Source organism: Cebus imitator, unplaced genomic scaffold (assembly GCF_001604975.1).
Source record: "Cebus imitator isolate Cc_AM_T3 unplaced genomic scaffold, Cebus_imitator-1.0 Scaffold266, whole genome shotgun sequence".
Lineage (NCBI taxonomy): Eukaryota > Metazoa > Chordata > Mammalia > Primates > Cebidae > Cebus > Cebus imitator.
Genome location: NW_016107581.1, coordinates 1,440,300 through 1,465,449, shown reverse-complemented (window position 1 = coordinate 1,465,449; position 25,150 = coordinate 1,440,300). Strand labels below are relative to the sequence as shown.

Sequence of the window (25,150 nt, the reverse complement as noted above, 5' to 3'; positions counted from 1 at the left end):
CAGGGCATCCCGGGAGCAAGGGCCGGGCCAGGCCTGGGCGCGGGGCATTGTGGGAGGTGGACGCCGCTCCGGGGCGGGTAGGTGAGTGGGGAGGGGCGGGAAGGGTGCACATCTTGGGGAGGGGAGAGGCACAGCTAGGTGGGCGGCGGGGCTGGAAGGGGCCGCAGCGGGCGGGACGGGGAGTAGGAGCGGCAGGAGCGGGCTGGATGGGGCTGCTCGAGGGGAGACGCGCAGCTGGACGTGGGGGGAGCATCTGGGGTGAAGGAGCCCATCCGAGGACGAGGGGCCTTGTCTAGAACGAAGATGCATATTGCGGGGGATGGTGGGTGTAGCTGGGAGGAGGGGCCCACAGCTGGACTGGGGACCTCAGCTGAGGAGGAGGGGACCACAGGTGAATATTGGTGACACTTCCGAGGAGAACTAGCCACAAGTGGGGCACACACCTGTAGGCGACGCATCGATCACTGCATGTGGCCAGCACATCTGGAGATGGGAGCCCCTCAGGGAAGCCCTAGCCACAGCTGCTGTGGCGAGCCACAGGGTCATATCCGGGGGAGGGGCAACAGCTGCACACCAGAGACACATCTGGGGAGTGCGGAGCCACAGGTGCATGAAGCATGGGACTAGGTCCCGGGTCCGTGGCCTGGATGTGGGAGCACATCTGGAGATGGAGCGTCTTTGGAGGGATCACAGCCAACTGTTGACTCATGGAAGGGGGAGTTCCAGAAGAATATGAGCACTAGAGGTTGCCCTTGGGCGAGAGACCTGGCTGGAGGGGGAGGAGGTTTTAGCTGGAGTTTGAGAACACATTTGTGAGGGGGGCTGCCTACATCTGAGCTTAAGGGTCATATTTTGGGAGAAGGGATTCCAACCGTACTTAAGGGTCACATCTGTGGAGGAGGAGACGAAGGGGAATTAGAAATCAAGATGACAGGCTCCAAGTGAACCAGGGATAAGGTGGTGGGAGGAGGCCAAAGAAAGGTTGGAGGTTTATATTTATATATTTGAAGAGAAAAATGGGCATGTCTGACCCCTGCACTACTCACCTTGATAGAGGCGCCAGCACCCAAGAGGCAGGCCGAGGATGGAATAGATGAGACACCCCGGGTGGGGATGGGTCTGATAGCCTCCTGTTCTCCCCTCCTCCACGCAGGCCCCCAGGATGGAGCGGCCGGAGCCCCCACCCGGGACGGTGGCGGCGGGGCAGGAGGAGCAGGAGCTGCGGGAGCGGGCTTTCTTCTCGTGGGCCGAGTTCAGCCGCTTCTTCGACGCGTGGTGCCAGCAGCGGCTGGCGCTCTTCTTCGTCAAGAGCTCCATGCACCTGGCGCGCTGCCGCTGGGCCAGCGCGCCCCCGCTCTACACGCTCATCGACGTGCTCAAGTACAGCTACGTGCGGCTCGTGTGCAAGGACGTGCGTGCGCCCAACCGGCCCGCTGTGGGGTGCGTGAACCTGAGCCACCATCCTGCTGGGGCGGGGGTGGGGGCACAGGAGGAGGACGGGGGCCAGTGGGAGATGGGCAGAGAACACCCAGAGATGCAGAGGGAGAGAAGTGGACTGAGACAGCCAGATGCACCTTGCAAAGAGGCGGGAGGCAAGGAGGGACGCGTACTGAGAGAGAATAAAGGCACTCACTGACCAAGAAATGGTGTAGGCCCCGACTCACAGACTTTTTTTTTTTTTTTGAGAGGGAGTCTTAACTCTGTCGCCCAGGCTGGAGTACAATGGTGGCATCTGGGCTCATTGCAACTCCCCCTCCCAGGTTCAAGGGATTCTCCTGACTCAGCCTCCCAAGTAGCTAGGACTACAGGCACTCGCCATCATGCCCAGCTAATTTTTGTATTTTTGTAGAGACAGGCTTTCACCATGTTGGCCAGGCTGGTCTCGAACTCTTGACCTCAGGTGATCCCCCCCCACAACCTCACCTCCCAAGGTGCTGGGATTACAGGCATGAACCATTGCGCCCAGCCAAATTGACCCCAATTTTATTTTATTTTATTTGAGACAGATAAAATAAACTCTCCCCAGCTGCTCAAAGTAGAGTCTCTCCAGTGTCACAGCCCAGGTCAGCCCATGAGCCTCAATCTGTTTTCCATGCTGGAGTGCAGGGGTGCGATCTCGGCTCACTGCAACCTCTGCCTCCTGGGCTGAAGCAATTCTCCTGCCTCAGCCTCCCAAGTAGCTGGGATTACAGGCACGCACCACCACGCCTGGTTAATTTTTGTATTTTTAGTAGAGACGGGGTTTCACCATGTTGCCAGGCTGGTCTTGAACTCCTGACCTCATGATCCATCTGCCTTGGCCTCCCAAAGTGCTGGGATTACAGGCATGAGCCACCTCATGGCACCCGGCCTGACTCCAATTTTAAACAGGGATTATTCCCCACACAACGTTAGGTTTCTGGCTTCCATTAGAACACCAGAAGAGGTGAGCCCATGTTTCCATTGGCAGACAGGCACCCCTCTTGGATAGGGCTTTGCTGCCCAGGTTTGCCCCAGACCCTGCCACTCTCTGCTGCCTCATGCCTGCCACTGTCATTTCCTTGTTTTGCCTGCCTGGCCTCAGCAGGTGTGTGAGTTTGAGACTCTGGGTTGGGGAGCTGTAGACAAGTGCAGAGCACTTAAGAACACAGGCTCTGCCTTCAGGCTGCCTGAGACAGGCTCCACCGCTTCCTGGATGGGTGTCTTTGGGCAATGGACTTCACATCGCCAAGCCTCAGTTTTCTCATCTCTGAAATGGGGTTATCATGATACCCGCTTCACGGGGCCATTGCGAGGATGCTGGTGAGATCATGCAGGAGAAAGACACTTACCCCTGGTGCCTGGAACATGGGGTGGCTGGTTAAGTGAGAAGCTGGTACAGGATTCAAGAGCATGGACTCTGGGTCATTGCACTGTGGATGCTGCTGAGTGAGTGACCCCACCCTTCTGTGGCCTCAGTTTCCTCCTGTGGACAATGGGGGACATAATAGTATCTATCTCATAGGTAAATAATTCAGAAAGGCATCCAGCACAGAGTAAGCATGCTCTAACAGCTCCTTTCCCCGTAGGTATTTAAACATGTATTGTGAGATGACTGTTCTTGCAACTTTTCTTCTCACGGCTTGTTCTAGAAACAGAGACTCAGAGATCTGAAAGCAGAACAGCATCAAACAGACACATCACCCACAAACCTAGAACGTTAAAAGCGTGCAGGAAGCTCAGACCTCACCAGAAACCTATGAACAGAACCCAATTCAATGTGGCACATACTTAAGCATACTTGAGCATCTGCTATGTGCATGCGCTTCACTAGACATTCGGAAGCCAAAGCTGATCTCAGCCCTTGAACAGCTCAGAACTTAATGGGGGAGACAAATACAAAAAAAAAAAAAAAATAGGCAGATAGGTGACCCATAGTCGGAGTGAGATTGACGGGGAGATGAGAGGAGGATGCAAAGGGAGTGGTCAGTTCCACTTGAGAGTGTGCTGGGTGGTTCTGGAAGGCTTCCTGGAAGAGGTAAGCAGAACCTTGAAGAATTCTGTTGCTATGTTTGTGTATGTATAGTATTTGACCTAACACATGCACACACACACACACACACACACACACAAGGTACTAGGTACCTTGTACAGGTACCATCCCAAGTGTTCTACAAATATCAGAGACAGCCAAGGAGCAGGAGAGACAGGGCTGTGGAGGGGCAAGGACAGTGCCCTGGGTCCACCCCTGGGACTGAGTAGATGATGAGATGGTCTCTGGATGGGGAGTGGGGGAGCCGGTGGTTGATGAGCCGGTTGAGGAATGCTGTCTTGGACCCATCATGTCTGGATCCCTCACTCTCCCCAGCTGCTCAAAGCAGGGCCTCTCCAGTGTCATAGCCCAGGGACAGCCCAGGAGCCCAGGTCAGGCTGGAGAAATTAGTGTGTAAGGAAAGGCAGGAAATGAGGCTGGAGTGGTGTCCCGCCCGGACCTGGCAGGGCTGCGTCCAGGGGTTGGGGATTTATGTGAAGGGTGGTGGGCAGCCCTAGAAGGCTGTGAATAGGGTGAGTTCTGGGTGGAGGACGATCCCTGTGGGGCTGTGTGGGAAACGATCTGGGGAGAGAGAGAAGGGATGCTAAGGAGGAAGCTGGGGCTTAGGGCGCAGGGGACACAGACGCAAGCTTTCTTCCTGGCCACTCCTTCCCCCTTTCCAGAGGTTGTACAGTGACACTCTCCAAGCCAGCACTCCTGCAGCCTCAGCTCTCCCGCCCCAGTTCCTCCCCCGTCCTCTCTCTCAGCACTCCCCCACCCCTCAGAACAGAGCTGCACAGCCTTTCTCAATACACACCAGCCTCTGAGGACACAAAGAGCTTGAAAACCTGAAAGATCAAGAATAAATGGGTAGCCAGGCACGGTGGTCACACCTGTAATCCCAGCACTTTGGGAGGCTGAGGTGGTTGGATCACTTGAGGTCAGGAGTTTGAGACCAGCCTGTCCAACTTTGTGAAACCCCATCTGTACTAAAAATACAAAAATTAGCTAGGCTTGTGGCAGGCACCTGTAATCCCAGCTACTCAGGAGGCTGACACAGGAGAATCACTTGAACCCAGGAGGCGGAGGTTGCAGTGAGCTGAGATTGTGCCACTGCACTCCAGCCTGGGCAACAGAGCGAGACTCTATCTCAAAAAAAAAAAAAAAAAAAAAAGAATAAATGGGTAAGTGGAAGGCAAAACAAAGCAAAGCAATAGGTCCTTGAAAAAAAGTTTTGAAAATTGGCCAAGCACGGTGGCTCACACCTGTAATCCCAGCACTTTGGGAGGCCGAGGCAGGCGGATCACAAGGTCAGAAGTTTGAGACCAGCCTGGCCAACATGGTGAAACCCCGTCCCTACTAAAAATACAAAAATGAGCCAGGTGTGGTGGCGTGCACCTGTGATCCCAGCTACTCGGGAGGCTGAGGCAGAATCGCTTGAATCCGGGAGGCGGAGGTTGCAGTTGCACTCCAGCCTGGAGCAAGACCCCATCTCAAAAAAAAAAAAAAAAAAAAATAGGAAAAAAAAGAAAATAGCAGCTACTATTTCTGCATGGTTTACTATGCACTAGCCCCTTTTCTAACTGCTTCACACAATTTAATCCTCTTATTTAGCCCTCTTGACAAGGCTGAGAGACTAGTATTACTATTAGCCCCACTTTCCAGGTAAGAAAACTGAGGCACAGAATGCTTAACAAGTGTTCCCAGGATAACATAGCCGCTAAGCGGGCAAACCAGGATCTGGACCCTCATTCTCGTTCCTAAGCCCATGCCTTTAATTACTACCCTCCCGCCTTTCTTTCTCACTTTCTCTTTCTCTCTCCTCCCCTCATCTTTATTTCAGTTATTCAATCCTCCGTGTGAGGGTGGAATGTGTTATAGGTACCCTAAGGATGTGTTGGTTTTGGGCACCAGCCTATCCATCCCTTCATCCAAGAGGTTTTTGGGTGCTCCTGCAATGTGCAAGATGTTTGTTTTAGATGCTCAGCTGTCTGTGGGGAATGTACATTACAGATGGAAATAAATACAGATCCCTACATGTGATGGACCCTGCCCTAACCTGGATATGGTCAGGGAAGACTTCCTGGAGGAGGTGATGCTGGCTGTGAGGCCTGAAGGATGAGTAGGAGATGACTAGGTGAGAAAGGAGAGGAATGTTTTATGAAAAGAGGAAAGAACTTACAATAGGTTGTGGAAATGGAAAAAAAGTGGATGGGTAGGACTTGGTGCTGGATGGTTTAGATGGAATGAAGACCATCTCCGAAAGCGGGTGTGCCAGGGTTTGCAGATTACATCATGGGATTCAGTCATTGAGTCATCACATATTTACTGAACCACCTCCAGAGGCCAAGCTTTACCTGTATTAACTCCTTCATGCACTCTTTCATAACAATTCTATGAGGAAGCTATGATAAGTGGGGTCTCCCTTTTAACCTATGAGGAGACTGAGGCACAGAAACTTGAATTTACTTGCCCAAGGTCACACAGCTGGCATTCTCTTAAGGCCCTCTACTCCTCTATGCCTGAAAATTAAATTCTTAGTTTAAAAAAAAAGGAGAGTAGAAAGGAAGAAGAGGGCAGCAGAGTGCCGTGACCACGGTGGCGGTCCTTTCTCCCACAGGCCCCCCCAGCCCGGCTGCCCCGCCTTCATCATCGTCAAGCTGAGCCCGCTGCGGGACCGCCTCGTGGTGACGGAGTGCCAGCTGACCCACTCACACCCGGCTTGCCCGCTGGAGTTTGCCTACTACTTCCGCCCGGGCCACCTGCTGGCCAACGCCTGTCTGCCGGTGCGCACCACCAACAAGATCTCCAAGCAGTTCGTGGCCCCAGCCGACGTGCGCCGCCTGCTCTCCTACTGCAAAGGCCGCGACCACGGGGTCCTGGACGCCCTACACGTGCTTGAGGGCCTCTTCCGCACCGACCCCGAGGCCAAGGTGGGGTCTCGGGAGAGGCAGGATGGGGGGCGGGGGAGAGCCACGCTGAAGACTCGTGGTTCATTCATTCCTTCATCCGCCCTCCCATCCCTTCATTCCTTGATTCCATTCATCTGTTCATTCATTCAATGAGTAATTACCGAGGCATTGGGGATGCAGCAGCAAACCAGACACACGTGGTCTCTGTCAGCAGCGCTCTCACCTTCTAGTGTAGCTATCCAATAGAACTTTCTTCCATGAAGGAAACGTTCTGTGTTTCTGCACTGCTCAGGATGGTAGCTCCCAGCCCCACGTGGCTATTGAGCCCTTGAAATGTGGCCCCTACACTGAGGAACTGAATTTCGTTTAATTAATTGAAATTTAAATAGTTACTTACGGCTCTAGGCTACCTTGCAGAGGTAACTGCTAGAACCACCTTGCAGTTCTAGCAGGAGAAGCCAACAACCGCCAAACACATGCAAATGTGATCTAATATCACTAGGGACCGAGAGCTAGCAAGGAGAGGGGCCGCAGGGATGCCAAGCGCTATGTTTTCTCTTTTTTTTTTTTTTTTTTTTTGAGACCTCAGTGTCACCCAGGCTGAGTGCAGTGGTGCAGTCATGGCTCACTGCACCCTCAACGTCCCAGGTGCAATCGGTCCTCTCACCTCATTCTCCCAAGTAGCTGGAACAACAGGCGTGCACCATCACACCCAGTTTTTTAGTTTTTGCAGAGATGTTGGGGGGGTCTCCCTGTGTTGCCCAGGCTAGTCTTGAACTGGACTCAAGCAGTCCTCCTGCTTCGGCCTCCCAAAGTGCTGGGGTTACAGGCATGAGCTACCACGCCTGGCCTATTTATATTTTTATTTAAAAATTGAACTACACAAATAGAAAATGCACAAATAATAAGTATTTAGTTTGATGAATGTTCACAAGGGGAGAACACACCTGAACCCACCACCCAGATGGAGAATTAGAAGAGAAAGCGCCATGTCCAGTAATATGACGGAGCGATGAGTATTATAAAGGAGAGGCTGGGCACAGTGGCTCACGCCTGTAATCCCAGCACTTTGGGAGGCAGAGGCGGCGGGATCATGAGGTCAGGAGATCGAGACCATCCTGGCCAACATGGTGAAACCCTGTCTCTATTAAAATAACAAAAAAAAAAAAAAAATGTTGGGCATGGTGGCACACCCCTGTAGTCCCAGCTACTCAGGAGGCTGAGGCAGGAGAATCACTTGAACCTGGGAAGTGGAGGTTGCAGTGAGCTGAGACCACGCCACTGTACTCCAGCCTGGCAACAGAGTAAGACTCCGTCTCAACAACAACAAAAAAAGAAGAAACCCTGATTCACGCTACCAGCCCAAGCCCAGTCCTCTGACCCGACATAATGTCAATGATAATTCTAGCTAATGTTTATCAAGCACTTACGATATGCCAGGCACTACCCTAAGTGCTTTCCATACTACAACTCATTTCAGTCTCACCAGAGCCCTGTGAGGAAACAGACCACCATTCTCATCACCATGTTACAGACAAGAAAACCGAAGCAAAGAGATGTCAAGTAACTGGCTCAAAGTCATACAGCTATTTAGTGACAGAGCTGGGCTTTGGACCCATACAGCCTGGATCTAGACCGATGGTCTTCACCATGGGGACACACACACATGCATTTCCTCCTCTGCTGGTCCTTGCTGACCTACTGTCTCTCACCCACTGCCCACCATTACATAAAATAAGCCTCAGCCGCTCATCCCTGGAACCGCCCTCTGTAGGACTGCTCCTATGCGAAGCAGCTCATTCATAAATTAGAGCCTTCCCTGGAAAGGGATTGACTTTTCATTTTGAAGACTGTCTTGGAATCTAGGCTCAACCAAGGTTGGCTTCTGGGTCTGTGTTTTGGCCTGCCTTAATACCACTAAATGAAGGGAGGAAGGCCGGGCGCGGCGGCTCACGCCTGGAATCCCAGCACTTTGGGAGGCCGAGGCGGGCGGATCACGAGGTCAGGAGTTTGAGACCCCAGCCTGGCCAATATGGTAAACCCCTTCTCTACTAAAAATACAAAAATTAGCCAGGCGTGGTGGTGTGCGCCTGTAGTCCCAGCTACTCGAGAGGCTGAGGCCGAAAAACCACTTGAACCCAGGAGGCCGAGGTTGTAGTGAGCTGAGATCACACCACTGCACTGCAGCCTAGGTGACAGGGCAAGACTCTGTCTCAAAAAAAAAAAAAAAAAAAAAAAAAAAAAAAAAAAAAAAAAAAAAAAAGAGGAAGAAGTTCTAGGAGAGAAGACAGAGAGTGAAGCAACATTTAAATATTTACTTTTTGAATATGTCATGTATTCACCTGGTTCTAAAAAGGGTATGTGGTGAAAAGTCTTGTCACCTCCTGTCCCCCAGGCCCCCTCTGTCCTGCCCCCAGAGTTATCAGTGGCTTATAAATCATATCTGGCTTTCTATCCTATGGACCAGCACTGCCCGGTGGAACTTTCTACAGTGATAGAAATGGTCTTTATTCAGGCTGGGCATGGTGACTTGCGCCTGTAATCCCAGCACTTTGGGACTCTGAGGCAGGTAGATCACCTGGTATCAGGAGTTCAAGACCAGCTTGGCCAATATGGAGAAACCTGGTCTCTACTAAAACTTCAAAATTAGCCAGGCATGGTGGTGGGTGCCTTTAATTTCAGCTACTTGGGAGGCTGCGGCACAAGAATCACTTGAACCCGGCAGGTGGAGGTTGCAGTGAGCTGAGATTACGCCACTGCACTCTGGCCTAGGTAACAGAGTGAGACTCTTGTCTCAAAAAACAAAACAAAACAAAAAGCAAGAAAGAAAGTGGTTCTTACCTATAGTCCAGGAAAGAGGCCACTGGTCACGCATGGCTATGGAATACTTAATGAGGCCTGTGTGACTGAGGAATGAAATTTTCATGTGATTTATTGAAATGTAAACAACCTAATGTGGCTGGTAGCTTCTGGATGGGACAGCACCGCTCTGCACATATACAGGCCAATTTGCATGTCTGTATTTTTAACTTTATTTCTTCTTTCTGTCTTCCCCATCCCCCACCCCCAACAAGGCAGCCTATTGTACACACTGTTTTGTTTTGTTTTTTTTGAGACAGGGTTTCACTCCTGTCACCCAGGCTGGAGTGCAGTGGCACGCTGCTGGCTCCCTACAGCCTCCACCTCCTGGGCTTAAGTGATTCTCCTGCCTCAGCCTCCTGAGTAATCGGGATTACAGGCATGCACCACCACACTTGGCTAATTTTTAGTAGAGACGAGGTTTTGGATCACAATCAAGTGATCCACTCACTTTGGCCTCCCGAAGTGCCGGGATTACAGGTGTGAGCCACTGCACCCAGCTTGTACACGCTGTTTTGCATCTTGCTTTATATGTCGGGGAGTGCCAGATGTCAGCGTCTTTCGTTCGTCCTCTGGGACTGGTCAAATCCCCCTGAGAAAAATCCTCCAACCTCCTGGCTGGGGGTGAAGGGCAGGCTGCCAGCTGTGGGAGCCACACCAGGGCAGAGGCAGGGAGCTGGCAGGCATTCAGTCAGCAAGTTGCATTCAGTCCCGGGAGAGGGGAAACAGGATTTGGAGGTCTAGCTGCTGCTGAAACAGCCCTCAGTTAATCTTTAGTTTCCCTTGCACAAAACTGGCCTGGTGTTGCCAGCTCCTTTGGAGAATTTGCTACTGGTTCTCAGCATCCTCCAATTGCTGGCTGAGGATTCATGGGTTTTTGGGGGGTGGGGTGGGGTGGAATAAGCATGTCTGCCTGCTTTCCAGTTTCCAAAGTTCTGTCCCTGTCATATTGCCTCTGTCTTTATTTATTTTATTTTTTTTAAAAAGCCATTTAAAAAATAGACGTACTTGAGGTTCAAGAAAGAAACTAGAGAGGTATTCAATCCATCACTTTTACACAGAAGCTTCACTTTTTTTACTTATAAAATCTACAGAAAGAGTTTGATATTATTAATGTATTAATAATATAATAACAATATAATGTAATAGATGTGCAATATTAATATTATAATATGTAATTCATATTATAATATGTAATATTAATAATACAATAGGTGTAATGGCTCACATCTGTAATTCCAACACTTTGGGAGGCCAAAACGAGAGGATCACTTGAGCCCAAGAGTTCAAGACCAGCCTGGCCAACATAACAAGCCCCTGTCTCTACAAAAAATTTAAAAAGTCAGGCATAGTGGCATGCATCTGTCGTCCCAGCTACTTGGGAGGCGGAGGCATGAGGGTTGCCTGAGCCCAGGAGGCTGAGGCTGCAGTATGCTATGATCACACCACTGCGCTCCAGCCTCGACAACCGGGTGAGACCCTCTCTCAAAATAAATAAATAAATGAAGAGCTTTAAATTTTCATCCCAGGGCTGGGCGCGGTGGCTCACACCTGTAATCCCAGCACTTTGGGAGGCTGAGGCAGGCGGATCACCTGAGGCGGGGAGTTCAAGAGCAGCCCAACCAACATGGAGAAACCCCGTCTCTACTAAAAATACAAAATTAGCCCGGCATGGTGGCACATACCTGTTATTCCAGCTACTCTGGAGGCTGAGGCAGGAGAATCACTTGAACCCAGGAGGCGGAAGTTGTGGTGAGCCGAGATCATGCCATTGCACTCCAGCCTGGGCAACAAGAGCAAAACTCCATGCCAAAAAAAAAAGTTTCATCCCAAGCCTAGTCAAGTAACAATCAAATGGTCTTTGCACTTCCCAGCAGTCTTCCAAAGGAAGGATTATTTTGTGAAAAGTGCCTGACACTCTCTGAGTTGGGGTTGCTCTCTGGATCTTTGGAGAGGGTCAGACAAAAAAGATGTGCCCAATATGGACAAGATTGGACAAGATTGTTGACACCTTTTTTTTTCTTTTTAGACGGAGACTTGCTCTGTCACCAGGCTGGAGTGCAGTGGTGCGATCTTGGCTCACTGTAATCTCTGCCTCCCAAGTTCAAGCGATTTCCCTGCCTCAGCCTCCCGAGTAGCTGGGACTACAGGCGTGTGCCACCAGGCCCGGCTAATTTTTGTTTTGTTTTGTTTTGTTTTGAGACAGAGTCTTGCTCTGTCACCCAGGCTGGAGTGCAGTGGCACGATCTTGGCTCACTGCAACCTAATTTTTGTATTTTTTTTTTTTTTTTTTTTTGAGATGGAGTTTCCCTCTTGTTACCCAGGCTGGAGTGCAATGGCATGATCTCGGCTCACCGCAACCTCCACCTCCTAGGTTCAGGCAATTCTCCTGCCTCAGCCTCCCGAGTAGCTGGGATTACAGGCAGGCACCACCATGCCCAGCTATGTTTTGTATTTTTAGTAGAGACGGGGTTTCACCATGTCGACCAGGATGGTCTCGATCTCTTGACCTCGTGATCCACCCTCCTCGGTCTCCCAAAATGCTGGGATTACAGGCGTGAGCCACTGCGAGAGTCTGTTTTTTACCATTTCCCTGCACTGCCCCCTGCTGCTCACAAGAATAAATGCATATGCAGGCAAGAATGAATGAGTTCCCATTTCCATAGAAGAGGAAACCGAGGTCGAGGAGCTGGGCGGGGGGACCCCAGCATCCTCTGACCTCTTTCCTTACCTCCCTGGCCCCGCCCGCAGGTGAAGCTGGTGTTCGTGGAGGACCAGGCGGTGGTGGAGACGGTGTTCTTCCTGACGTCGCGCACCAGGGCCCTGCTGCGGCGCTTCCCGCGCATGCTGCTGGTGGACCGGCTGCCGGGGCTGCAGGGCGCGCTGGATCTGCTGGCCGTGCTGTGCGTGGACGGCGCGGGCCGTGCGCGCCAGGCTGCCTGTTGCGTGGCGCGCCCGGGCACGCCGAGCCTGCTGCGTTTCGCGCTGGCGTCGCTGCTGCAGAGTGCGCCAGACGTCAAAGGCCGCGTGCGCTGCCTCACCGCCGGGCCGGAGGTGGCGGCACAGCTGCCCGCGGTGCGTCAGCTGCTGCCCTGCGCGCGTGTGCAGATCTGCCGCGCGCAGGGCCTGGAGACGCTCTTCAGCAAGGCGCAAGAGCTGGGCGGCGCTGGCCGCGAGGACCCGGGCCTGTGGTCGCGCCTGTGCCGCCTGGCTGGCGCGTCGTCGCCCGCAGCCTACGACGAGGCGCTGGCCGAGCTGCACGCCCATGGCCCGGCCGCCTTCGTCGACTACTTCGAGCGCAACTGGGAGCCCCGCCGCGACATGTGGGTCCGCTTCCGCGCCTTCGAGGCGGCCCGGGACCTGGACGCGTGCGCCCTGGTGCGAGGCCACCGCCGGCGACTGCTGCGCCGTCTCAGCCCCTCGCGTGGCGTGGCTCAGTGCCTTCGGGACCTGGTGGCCATGCAGTGGGCCGACGCAGCTGGGGAGGCGGTGCCCGAGGGCCCGGATGGCGGGGAGCTGTGGCTGGAGGGTGAGCCGGGGAGGGGGGCCCAGGTGGAGAACGACAGGCTGAGGGGCCTGGAGACAGGCGACTGGGGAGGGGTTCCGAAAGAAGGAAGTATTTGGAGGGGGGCCCAGATGGAGAAGGAGTGGGCCCGAGGACTGGAAACCAGAGACTGGGGTGGGGCTCCGTTAGAAGGTGAGAAAGGGAGGGCGCTGCAGATCAGAGACTGGAGAGGGGGCCACTTGGAGAATCAGAAGCCGAGGGGACTGGAAGGGGTTATCTGGAGAGCGTCCCAGTTGGAGAAAGGGCACCCGAGAGAGCCAGAGATTAGAGACCGGAGGGGGCCCCAGTTGGAGGGTGAGAAAGATTGGGGACTGGAAGGTTATGTCTGGAGGGGGGCCCAGTTGGAGGACCAGGCGCTAAGAGGATTGGAAGGGTATCCCTGGAGGCTGGCCCAGTTGGAGGATCGCAGGAATAGGGTGCTGGAGACCACCAACCAGAGGGGGACACAGTTTGACTATGAGAGGACCAGGAGTCTTGAAGGAAGCCCCTGGAGGGGGGCGCAGCTGCACGATGATAGGGCGGGGGGGCTGAGAACTGGAGAATGGAAGGGGCCACAGTTAGACATAGAGAAAGGGAGGGGGCTGGAGGTCAGAAATTTGAGGGGGGTCCCTTTGGAGAAGTCCCTGGAGTTGGCCCCTGAGAACGGAGACCAAAGGGGCCCCCAGTGTGAAGATGAGAGGAGAGGGCCGGAGATGGCAGAAGAGAGGGGAGCGAGGGTGGGGGCCAAAAGAAGAAGGGGCCTGGAGGAGGTCGTTCTGGTCCAGCTGGGGGACACGAGAGTCACGGGCCTGGAGAATGGAGATGGAGGGGGAGCCCGGTCCCTGGGCCCCAAGAGCCGAGCTGGACGAGGGATGGAGTGGGGAGACGCAGGAGGGCGGTGTCTCGGGCTGGGGAATGGAGTCGCGTGTGGTACTCCAGTGGGGACTGTATTGGAAGGCAGCCCAGAATGGGCAGCGGTGAGGAGTGAACGCCTGGCTGCAGGTGAGTGCCTGCAGGAAGGAGGCGAAGATGGCCCCAGGGAACCAAAGAGGCTTTGCCGGCCCCCGGGAGAGGAGGAGGTGGACTGGGAACCCCTGGCCAAATTCCGAGCAGCCTGCGGGCCTGAGCTGGCAGACCTGGTGGCTGAGGAGTTGGCCTTCGCTAGGCAGCATGGGACCCGGGGTTTCCACTGGACCGGAGCTGGCTTTGCCCTTAAGGATGGCACCTCAGACTTCTTCCTGGATGGGGCCCTGACACGCTGCAGCTGCTCAATCCACGCCGCCCGCCGTCTGCCCTGCAGACACCTCTTTGCAGCGCGCCTCCTCACTGGGGCAGCCTTATTCCACATGGACCTGCTCAGGGATTGCTGGGGGAGAGCCCCAGAGCCCTGACACTTCATGCCTCTGCCCACCACCCTCCAACGGGAGGGTGGGGGGGTATTCTTCGATCCCAAAGATAATAGGGCTGAGGCCAAGGAGACCACTGCAATCCCCCTGGCCACCTCCTGGGTCATCCAGGGACCTCCTCATGGCAGTTTGCCTCTCTGGGTCCAAGGGCAAGATGACAGTGGTCTCTGAGGTCCTGGAACCACAGCTGGGGAAGGTGTTGATGGCCGGGGCGGACGCTGAGGGCTTCCCTCTGGAGAGGAAGTGTGTGATGAGAGGTGTAGACAGGGTCAGGCTGGGGCAGAAGGAAGGAAAGGGGCAGAGCTGAGGGGAGGATGAGGAAGCAATGACAGGGGGAGTGTCTGGCAAGAGTAGACTGAGCAGTCTAGGGAGTGCAGACGGTGAGCGGGGAAAGGGAGAAAGTATGGAAGACAGATGAAGGAGGGGAGGTCAGCGAGAAGGGATAGAAGGGGGACCCAGAAATGGAGGAGAGAGAGGACAAGCAAAGAGGCAGAAATGAAGACGTGGAAAAGCTGGGGGAGCAGGAGAGGAAGGGACTGGATGTAGGAAGGGGAAGAAAAAACAGAGAGGAGACAAAAGAAATGTGTGGGAGATGGGTAGAGAAGAAATGGATCGGGGAGTGCTTTTGCTGTTTCTCCAAGACCTGGACACTTGGACCACCTTCGCCTTCTGAAGAGAGAGTAGGGAGGGCACTGGGAGTTGGGAGAGTCTCCAGCAGGGGAGGGGAATTGTTTGGACTATTTGTGCTTCAGAATTGGAATAAAACAATCTTATTTTGGTTTCCGTGATGAGTTCTTCGCTTCTGGGCTTGGGTGGGAGTCCCAGATCCAGGGAATAGTCGAGATGGTCCAGCGTTCTTTCATTCCTTCTACCAACAAGGCCTCCTGGGGCTAGATGGATAGAGGAGCCACAGTGAATTCATCTCCACAGCAACTCAAGCTTCATCATCATCTAAACCAGGGCCTCCCTGTGCAACTTCTTGACATGAGTCAATTCTGCCTTCAAATGACTGACTCATGCCAAATGTTCTGGTAACAGAATGGGTATGGGACCCAGTCCTGGCCAACGAGTCTGCTCAGGTTGAGGTGGGAGGCTTCTTTTTCTATTTTTATATTTTTGTAGAGACAGGGTCTTGCTATGTTGCTCAGGCTGGCTTTGAACTTCTTGACTCAAGCGATCCTCCTGCCACAGCCTCCCAAAGTGCTGGGATTACAGGTGTGAGCCACTGTGCTCAGCCTAGGAGGCTTTTTTTTTTTTTTTCCTCTTTCTTTCTTTTTTTGTTTTTTGTTTTGAGATAGAGTCTAGCTCTGTCACCCAGGCTGGAATGCAGTGGCATGATCTTGGCTCACTGCTACCTCCAACCTCCGAGGTTCAAGTGATTCTCATGCCTCAGCTACCCAAGTAGCTGGGAATACAGCTGTGTGCCACCACCCCTGGCTATTTTTTGTATTTTCAGTAGAGTTGGGGTTTCACCATTTTGGCCAGGGTGGTCTCGAACTCCTGACCTCAGGTGATCTGCTCGCCTCGGCCCCCCGGGATGACTGGCATGAGCCACCGTGCCCAGCCTAACAGGCTTCTAATAAAGGTTCTCTCATTACTAAGAAGACCTAGCATGACATGATCAGGCCTAGACCTGCAGCTGACGACTCTGGCATGGTGTGATAATGAAGTCCACAATGAGGATGACAGAGCTAAGATGAAGACAATCTGGATCTTTCCTTGCCTAAGTTGAGTCCCTGGAGTCTGCTGTACCAGGGGGCTTCTTCAGTAAAATATACATATTTTGTTAGAGACAGGGTCTCATTCTGGGGAAGAAAGAAAGGAAAGGAAAGGAAGAAAGAGAAAGAGATGAAAGAAAAAGAAGGCAAAAAGAAGAAAAAGAAAGGGAGAGAAAGAAAAGAGAAAAGAAAAAGAAGAGACAGAAAAGAGAAAAAGAAGAAAAAGAAAAGTAAAAGAAGAAAGAGAAAGAAAAAAGAATGAGAAGGAAAAGAAAGAGAAAGAAAGGAAGGAAGAAGGAAAGAAAGGAAGGAGGGAGGGAGGGAGGGATTCTGGGAAGTCAAACACAACAGCAATTGAATCCAGACCAATTCCAAAACTTCTCCATGTGCCTGTTTTATCATTAGATTCTTAGATGTGGGTTATCTGGTTAGTGATGGGAAACTGATTTAATTCGTTAATTCATTCAACAAATAACGAACGGAGCCCTGGGGTGGAAAACAAAGCCCATAAGATAAAAGAAGATGGGCCAGTGTAGATGGGTCAGTGGGTGAGAGACGGAGAGATTTGGATAGTGAGATCAGCAAGCCCTTAGAGAGAGAAGATGAGGTGTTTATCCTGGGAGGTATGGGAAGCCTTCAAAAGGTTTTAATTTTTTTTTTTTTTTTTTGAGACGGAGTTTTGCTCTTGTTCCCCAGGCTGCAGTGCAATGGCGCGATCTTGGCTCACGGCAACCTCCGCCTCCTGGGTTCAGGCAATTCTCCTGCCTCAGCCTCCCGAGTAGCTGGGACTACAGGCATGCACCACCATGCCCAGCTAATTTTTGTATTTTTCGATCTCTTGACCTCGTGATCCACCCACCTCGGCCTCCCAAAGTGCTGGGATTACAGGCGTGAGCCACCACGCCCGGCCTCTTCAAAAGGTTTTAAACAGAGAGTGGCTTGATTGGATGTACGTTGGAATATCCACCTCCTCTCCTTCAGAAGCTTTGCTGTGACAAATGGATTGGATGAGTCCAGAGCAGGAAGAGATGTATGTGACCATAAACAAACAAATACAAATAAATTAAAATAAAAAAAAACAGGCAGAAGTTTCTTCATAGAACTGGGCCTTGAAGAATGTGTTTGCCAGGAAAAGAGAATGAAGAAGTACGTTCTTGTTGGAGGGAACTGCAGGAATCACAGTATTTTGCTCTTCAGGAAGGCGAGAGGAAACTAAAGGTTGGTGACTCTTGACCCTCTCCATATGCCTCACATGTCCAGCTCACAACTGTCAATTCACGTTTAGCCTAAAGCTGCCTCCTTACGTATTTTAAGTTCGGCCTGAAGGGTTTTCTGTACATCGTGAACTGTAACAAGTGAGGTATAAACCAAAGGTGAGCCTACACTTGTGCCAATCGCTGAGTTTTCGGCAATCACATGTAGCCAACTGGTCTAATTGTGTTCAAATAAGGCAAACACTGAACTGTAATCAATCCAGCTGTTTTCTGTACCTCACTTCCGTTTTCTGTATGCCACCTGCCTTTTTCTGTCCACAAATCCTCCACCACATGGCTGTGCTGGAGTTTCAGCCTACTCTGGCTCAAGGCTGCCTGATTCGTGAATCTTTCATGGCTCAATTAAACTCTGTTTATTTATTTTGAGATGGAGTCTCGCTCTGTTGCCTGGGCTGCCGTGCAGTGGCATGATCTCGGCTCACCACAACCACCTCCGCCGCCTGTGTTCATGCATTCTCATGCCTCAGCCTTCCCAGTAGCTGGGATTACAGGCACCCGCCACCACACCGGCTAATTTTTTGTATTTTAGTAGAGACGGGGTTTCATCATGTGGGCCAGGCTGTTCTTGAACTCCTGACTTGAAGCCATCTGCCCTCCTCAGCTTCCCAAAGTACTGGGATTACAGGTGTGAGCCACCGTGCCCGGCAATTCAACTTCTTTAAATTTAATTCATGTGAAGTTTTTCTTTTATCACAAGTCACATCAATCCCTCAGGCCCCTGCTCAAATGCCACCTCCCCCTGAAAGCCATCCTTAACTTGTGTCTCTAAAGAGCCACACCAGCCCCTTTCTTTGCTTTATCCTTCACAGCCCTTATCACTACTTGAAATTATGCCATACGGCTATTTACCACCTTGGCCTTGTGGTTAAGCTTATCAAGTATGAAGCCAGACTGCTTGGGTTCAAATCCCAGCTCCACTACTTCCTTGCCATGTGACCATCATGTTCAGCCTATGTTACAGTTTAGGGGTCATAATAGTACTTGTCTCATAAGGCTTTGTGAGGATAAATGAATCAGTGTGTGCACTAATGTTCTAACGTTGCCTGAATTTCCGTTTTCCCCAAAGCAACCCAGTTACTTATTAACATACTGTTTTTTCTAGTAACCTGTGTTCATCGTTGTTATGTCAATCTCCTCCCGCCAAAATGTAAGCTCTATTTTGTTTTCCTTTGCATCCCCAGTGACTAGAACAATGCCTGTTGCAAAGTAAGCTTTGAGTTCAAAAAAAAAAAAAAAGATGAAAGAATGAAAATGGCAGGCTGCCTAGGAGAACTGGCGCTTCATGATGCTTCACTGTTGCTATGGTGACGATCCAGTCTGCAGGAAGATCCCAGCTTCCATAACCTTGTCCCTACCTGCAACCAGCTCACCCATTGGCCACCTGTATCTGCTGCCGTAGCAGCCAGAAAACTGCAACTCCCAGCAGGCTGAGCGCCACCAGCACTTTCACGCCTAGTCCCTTTGCTGAGAGCGAGCGCCTGCGCAGTAGAATCCACGGGCCCAGAGCTCCATCTGAGCATGTGCAGGGGGCGGGGTGTTTTCTTCGCCGGCTGGCGGGAGAGGAGTGGGGAGGACCCGGTTACAGGCCGAGCCTTGTCCAGAGGGTCTGGGCACCGGGGCTGCCAACTCGGGGTGAGGAGTGGGGGCGGGGAACTTGCTTCGGTCGCCATGGTTATGAGCTACTCAGCGCGCTGAGGAAGATTCAAAGTTTGGCGTTGCCACAGGAACCCTGGATTGGAGAGGGGACGGGCATCAGAGACCTGACGGGAGAAATTAGACTTAACAGCCTGGGAACTGGTGGGACGGAGAGCGTGCCGAAGGAATCAGTTTGCAGTAAGGGGAGTTAGGGTGATGTGAGGAGAACTGGGATGCTTTGAATGAGAGGGAATGTTTTGATGAATTCCTATGTAATAAAGAGATTTGTGGGAGATCATTGAATCGATGTTGCTAGGTACTTGGGATGCTCAAGGGAAATGCAGTAGGAAAATTGGGGTGTTAAGCTCATTTGCTATTCTGCAGCTATTTATAGAGCTCCTGCTGTAAGCCTGGCATGGTCAGATGTTGACAGTACTGGTGAACCGGACAGATGTGACAACAGAGGGAATTGGGGTTTCACGGAGCAGGAGAGGTAGAGGAAAAGTGGACTCTTGTCCTCTATGGGAGCGACTGGGAGGCGACTGGGAAGAACTGGCGCTATAAGGAGAAGCTGGAGATTTTATAAGGGAATTGAGGTATTATATAAGTTAATTCTGTTACTAATTATAGAAAGCCAACTCAGTAGCAGCCTCTAGGAAGCACTGCGGATTCCTTACTATGCAAAGGGATTTAGGGATAGGGTTACCAGATTTAGGGGGAAAGCAATGCCCAGTTACATTCTAATTTCAGGAAATGCATAATACTGTAGTTACTCCCTGTTTATCAGAAATTCAAATTTAGCTGGGCATTCTGTATTTTATTTGGCAACTCTCATTATGGGTCCTTGGTGAAGAGTGGGTTATGATAGGGGACATAGGTATTACAGAGTACTTGGGTTGTATGAGGAGCTAGGGATAGTCAGGAAAAGTCGGAGTGTTGAAGCCAACACTAAGAACAGCACTTACGGCTGGATGCGGTGGCTCACGCCTATAATCCCAGCACTTTGGGAGGTGGAGGTGGGCGGATCACGAGGTCAAGAGATCGAGACCATCCTGGTCAACATGGTGAAACCCCGTCTCTACTAAAGCTACAAAAAATTAGCTGGGCATGGTGGCACGTGCCTGTAATCCCAGCTACTCAGGAGGCTGAGGCAGGAGAATTGCCTGAACCCAGGAGGCGGAGGTTGCGGTGAGCTGAGATCGCGCCATTGCACTCCAGCCTGGGTAACAAGAGCGAAACTCCGTCTCAAAAAAAAAAAAAAAAAAAAAAAAAAAAAACATTAGCTGGGCGTGGTGGTGTGCACTCGTAGGCACAGCTACTTGGGAGGCCAAGGCAGGAGAATACTTGAACCCGGGAGACGGAGGTTGCAGTGAGCTGAGATTGTGCCACTGCACTCCAGCCTGGGCAACAGTGTGAGACTCCATCTCAAAAACAAACAAACAAAAAACCTAAAAAACGCTGCAATCTGGGGCTCTTGATCCACTTGCTCAAGCCCGCCCCCATTCTGTGGAGCATACTTTTGCTTCAATAAATCTGTGCTTTCTTTACTCCGCTCTTTTGTTGCTTTGTGTGTGATTTTGTTCAATTCTTCGTTCAACACATCAAGAACCCTGACAACTCACAGTCAAGACCTTCCACACAGTAACGTCATCACTGCAGAAAGTTGATGTGTGGGGTGACAAGTGTGGAGCCTTCCTGGTTCCCAACTGTTCAACTTCATCTCTTATCAATTGCCCTCGTACTTCCTCTGCCTCACCCCCAGCCTTCTCCCTGTTCCCCAAACAAGCCAATCTTGATCCAATCTCGCCCTGACTCTTAACCTCCGTTTGGAATGTCCACCCAGCCCTTGGCATGGCAGGTCTAACCATCACCACCCCATGTTGGGGTTCACTCGGGGTGGCTAGCAAAATATTAGGGAAATATTAGGGAAAGTTATATAGTCTCAAACCTTTTGGAAGTCTGAAAGCTTTTATTGGAACAGGCTGAAGGCAGCCAGTCCATTATGTTAGGGAAAAGATAGGGACAATAAGAGGCTTCCCCAGTGAAGTCTGTTTACCCCACATCCCTTTGTCTCTACTCTAATTTGTTTGCTCATGTAAACTTTGTGCTGGATGGTCCTCTCAGGGAGCTCAAAAGAGAATTACTTGTTAATAGTGTATACTCTGCGCCCCGGAACCTAAAGGTTTTATCATGTGTAAAAGCACTCTTTTAAACATGTTAATTATCCACAAGCACGTTGACTTTTAACCTCTGTTATGAAATTGATACTGAATAAATGAGAGGATGTGGAGAGGGTCTTGGTTGATTGGCCATGGTTGCCCTTGGAAAGTGGCCGAAGACCATCCCTAGCCCACTTGAATCACTGAAATAGGAGTAAGAGTGCATTTATTCCTCTATCCTGGAGTCAGGGTCTGCAGGACAGACCTCTGCAGGTGGTGATCGAGTATTTGTTTCAGAAGACTTACCGGTATCTGTCTTAGCTTGTTTTCTTGTGCTTATAACAGAATACCTGAAATGAGGTAATGTATAAAGAAAAAGAATTTATTTCTTCCAGTTATGGAGCCTGAGATGTCCAGGGTCAGAAGCCACATGTGGCTTCATGCCAGTGGGAATTCTGCAGAGTCCCAGGGCAGCATGGGGTGTCACATGGCATGGTGGCTGAGGGTGCTAGCTCAGGTTTTGCTCCCACTTATTATAAAGCCACCAGTCCTACTCCCATGTAACCCCTTAATTGATTAAACCATGAATGGAGATTAATCCATTCATAAGGGCTCTGTCCTCATGCTCAGTCACCTCTTAAATACTCTCACCTCTCAATACTGTTACATGGGGATTAAATTTCTTTCTCTTTTTTTTTTTTGAGATGGAGTCTTGCTCTGTCACCCAGGCTGGAATGCAGTGGCACAATCTCGCCTCACTGCAACTTCTGCCTCCTGGGTTCAAGCAATTCTCTGCCTCAGCCTCTCGAGTAGCTGGAATTACAGGTGTCTGCCACTGTAGGTAACCCCCTACATGGGCTCTGAGGAAGGAGAGCTATGCAAATCCCGGGCACAATTAGTGCCTGAAGAATATCTTAGTTTATAGTGTTATTACTCAGCTATTTCCTTTATATAATCCTTTATATATAATCATATATTAGTTTAAAGAATTAGTGCCTGAAGTATAACTTACTGCTTACATATATCTAGCTTATATAATCATACTTAGTACTTATATCTAGCATACTTAGTTTCATATAATCTTTCTACATAATCATATAACAGATGTAGTCAGAGCTGTACCGACACATTTAGTGCTGATTTATATAATCCTTCTATATAACCATATAGTAGTTTGTAGTAGGAGGAATGCCTAGAGCAGTCACAAAGCGGAAGCAGTACATGGGAAAACAGCCAGACAAGGACAAGAACCAAAGACCCAGGCAGTGAGTTAAAGGTGCGCAGAGCAGGGATCTAGAACACAGAAGAGTGTGTGGGGAGGTGGGCAAATCTAAGACAAAGTCTCCCAGAGAAAGCAATTATGATGAAATTAAAGGACGTGGGAATATACAGGAAAAGAGGCCATGAGGGGAATCCCAAAACAAAATAAAAAACCAAAAAGTCATGATTGCCGGGTGTGGTGTGTCACGCCTGTAATCCCAGCACTCCGAGGCACGTGGATCACCTGAGGTCAGGAGTTCGAGACCAGCCTGAGAGACGTGGAGAAACCCCTTGTTTACTAAAAAATTAGCTGCGCACGATGGTGCACACCTGTAATCCCAGCTACTTGGCAGCCTGAGGGGAAAGAATCGCTTGAAACTGGAGATGGAGGTTGCAGTGAGCCCAGATCACCCTAATATCACTAGAGGTTAAAGATTAAAGGACAAGTTCTGAAGTCTAAAGCAAATACTGCTGATGGGTAATATCCCTGTCCACAAATCTTCCACCACATGGCTGTGCTGGAGTTTCAGCCTACTCTGGCTCAAGGCTGCCTGATTCGTGAATCTTTCATGGCTCAATTAAACTCTGTTTGTTTATTTTGAGATGGAGTCCCACTCTGTCGCCTAGGCTGGAGTGCAGTGGCGTGGTCTCAGCTGACCACAACAACCTCCGCCTCCTGTGTTCAAGCATTCTCATGCCGCAGCCTTCCCAGTAGCTGGGATTACAGGCACCCGTCACCACACCCAGCTAATTTTTTGTATTTTAGTAGAGACGGGGTTTCATCATGTTGACGTCTGAAGTTTTTCTTTTATCATAAGTCACATCAATCCCTCAGGTAATATCCCTGGATGACCTCTCCCCCAAAAAGCCATCCAGGATGATCAAAGGTTAATTTTATAGGACTACATGAGTAGTTGGTTTATAAATTATTATAAACCAACAGCTGTAAGAAATCTATAAATCTTCAAATACTTTTAAAAGAAAGAAAGAGAAAGAAAGGAAGAAAGCGAGCGAACAGAGGTAAATCCACACACCTATGGTGAAATAATTTTTGACAGGATGCCAAGATAATGCAACACTCTTCAGCAAATGGGGCTGTAACAACTGGATATCCACATGCAAAGAATGGAGTTGGACATTATGATGGTTGATATTAAGTGTCGACTTGATTGGACCAAAAGATGCAAAGTATTGTTCCTGGGTGTGTCTGTGAGGGTGTCGCCAAAGGAGATGAACATTTCAGTCAGTGGGCTGGGAGGGGCAGACCCACCCTCAGTCCAGGTGGGCACCATCTACTCAGTAACCAGCAGGGTAGGGATAAAGCGCGCAAAGGAAGTGCAGACTTGCCGAGTCTCCCCGCCTTCATTTTCCACTGGTGCTGGATGCCTCCAGCCCACAAATATCAGACTCCAAGTTCTGCAACTTTTGTTAAGTTCTGGACTTAACACCAAGTGATTTGCCAGGAGCTCAGGCCTTTGGCCACACACTGAAGGCTGCCTTGTTGGCTCCCCTACTTTTAAGGTTTGGGGAATTGGACTGATCCACCATTGGCTTCCTTGATCCTCAACTTGCAGACAGCCTATCATGGGACTTTTCCTTGCAATCGTGTGAGTCAATTCTCCTTAATGAACTTCCTTTTATATACCTATATTCTATTAGTTCTGTCCTTCTAGAGAACACTAAGACACTTACACACACAGTAATATGCATACAGTAACACATACGACAGATATAACACATACAATAATTTAAAATGGATCACATGTTCAAATCTAAGAGCTAAAACTGTACTCTCATCTAGGTAAATCTCCATGACCTTGGATTTGGCAACTGTTTGATACCATATCAAAAGCACAAGCTGCTAAAAAAAAAAAAGAAATTGGACTTTGTTGGAAATGAAAACTATTTTGTACATCAAAAGACATTACTGAGCAAGTAGAAAGCAAGCCTTCAGAATCCGAGAAAATATTTAAAAATTACGTATCCAAGGGTCTAATATCCAGAATAAAGAACTACAACTCGGCCAGGTGCCGTGGCTCACCCCTGTAATCCCACCACTTTGGGAGGTCAAGGCGGGTGGATCGCTTGAAGCCAACAGTTTGAGACCAGCCTGGTCAGCACAGTGAAACTTCGTCTCCATTAAAAATACAAAAATTAGCCAGGCTTACAGCAGGAGCTCTATAAATAGCTGCAGAATAGCAAATGAGCTTAACACCCCAATTTTCCTACTGCATTTCCCCTGAGCATCCCAAGTACCTAGTAACATCGATTCAATGATCTCCCACAAATCTCTTTATTACGTAGGAATTCATCAAAACATTCCCTCTCATTCAAAGCATCCCAGTTCTCCTCACATCACCCTAACTCCCCTTACTGCAAACTGATTCCTTCGGCACGCTCTCCGTCCCACCAGTTCCCAGGCTGTTAAGTCTAATTTCTCCCGTCAGGTCTCTGATGCCCGTCCCCTCTCCAATCCAGGGTTACTGTGGCAACGCTAACCTTTGAGTCTTCCTCAGCGCGCTGAGCGGCTCGTAACCATGGAGACCGAAGCAGGTTTCCCGCCCCCACTCCTCACCCCGAGTTGGCGGCCCCGGTGCCCAGACCCTCTGGACAAGGAGAGCCGAGCTCAGCCTGTAACCGGGTCCTCCCCACTCCTCTCCCGCCAGCCGGCGAAGAAAACACCCCTCCCCCTGCACATGCTCAGATGGAGCTCTGGGCCCGTGGATTCTACTGCGCAGGCGCTCGCTCTTAGCAAAGGGACTAGGCGCGAAAGTGCTGGTGGCGCTCAGCCTGCTGGGAGTTGCAGTTTTCTGGCTGCTACGGCGGCAGATACAGGTGGCCAATGGGTGAGCTGGTTGCACGTAGGGACAAGGTTATGGAAGCTGGGATCTTC

General features: G+C 50.7%; 1 protein-coding gene and 2 long non-coding RNA genes across 7 annotated transcripts; 1 reads left to right on the top strand and 2 right to left on the bottom strand.

Moving 5' to 3' along the window:
* On the top strand, positions 1-14,991 carry ZSWIM9 (zinc finger SWIM-type containing 9). 5 transcript variants are annotated; one of them, XM_017500435.2, is made up of 4 exons: positions 1-77; positions 1,154-1,440; positions 6,111-6,423; positions 12,013-14,991. In XM_017500435.2, the coding sequence occupies exons 2-4, from the start codon at positions 1,163-1,165 to the stop codon at positions 14,194-14,196; spliced, it is 2,775 nt and encodes a 924-aa protein (XP_017355924.1). In that variant the 5' UTR covers positions 1-77; positions 1,154-1,162; the 3' UTR covers positions 14,197-14,991. The 5 variants fall into 5 exon arrangements, with proteins under 5 accessions (XP_017355924.1, XP_017355923.1, XP_037584383.1 ...); XM_017500434.2 differs by having other exon boundaries at positions 1-81; XM_037728455.1 differs by lacking the exon at positions 1-77 and adding an exon at positions 122-138.
* LOC119467201 lies at positions 10,148-12,063 on the bottom strand. The gene is made up of 2 exons (XR_005195734.1): positions 11,993-12,063; positions 10,148-10,220 (listed from the first exon to the last, which is right to left on the bottom strand). It is a non-coding gene; the product is annotated as an uncharacterized LOC119467201 (long non-coding RNA).
* LOC108283865 lies at positions 14,966-24,940 on the bottom strand. The gene is made up of 2 exons (XR_001816986.2): positions 24,757-24,940; positions 14,966-15,095 (listed from the first exon to the last, which is right to left on the bottom strand). It is a non-coding gene; the product is annotated as an uncharacterized LOC108283865 (long non-coding RNA).
* Positions 24,941-25,150: the final 210 nt, after the last annotated feature.

What these genes read in the sequence shown, in the direction of transcription:
- ZSWIM9 (XM_017500433.2), top strand. Translation starts at nt 320, where the DNA reads ATGGTGGGTGTAGCTGGGAGGAGGGGCCCACAGCTGGACTGGGGACCT. An exon ending in TGAGGAGGAGGGGACCACAG is followed by an intron (nt 392 to 1,153) that starts GTGAATATTGGT and finishes TCCTCCACGCAG; the next exon opens with GCCCCCAGGATGGAGCGGCC. An exon ending in GCACCGACCCCGAGGCCAAG is followed by an intron (nt 6,424 to 12,012) that starts GTGGGGTCTCGG and finishes CCCCGCCCGCAG; the next exon opens with GTGAAGCTGGTGTTCGTGGA.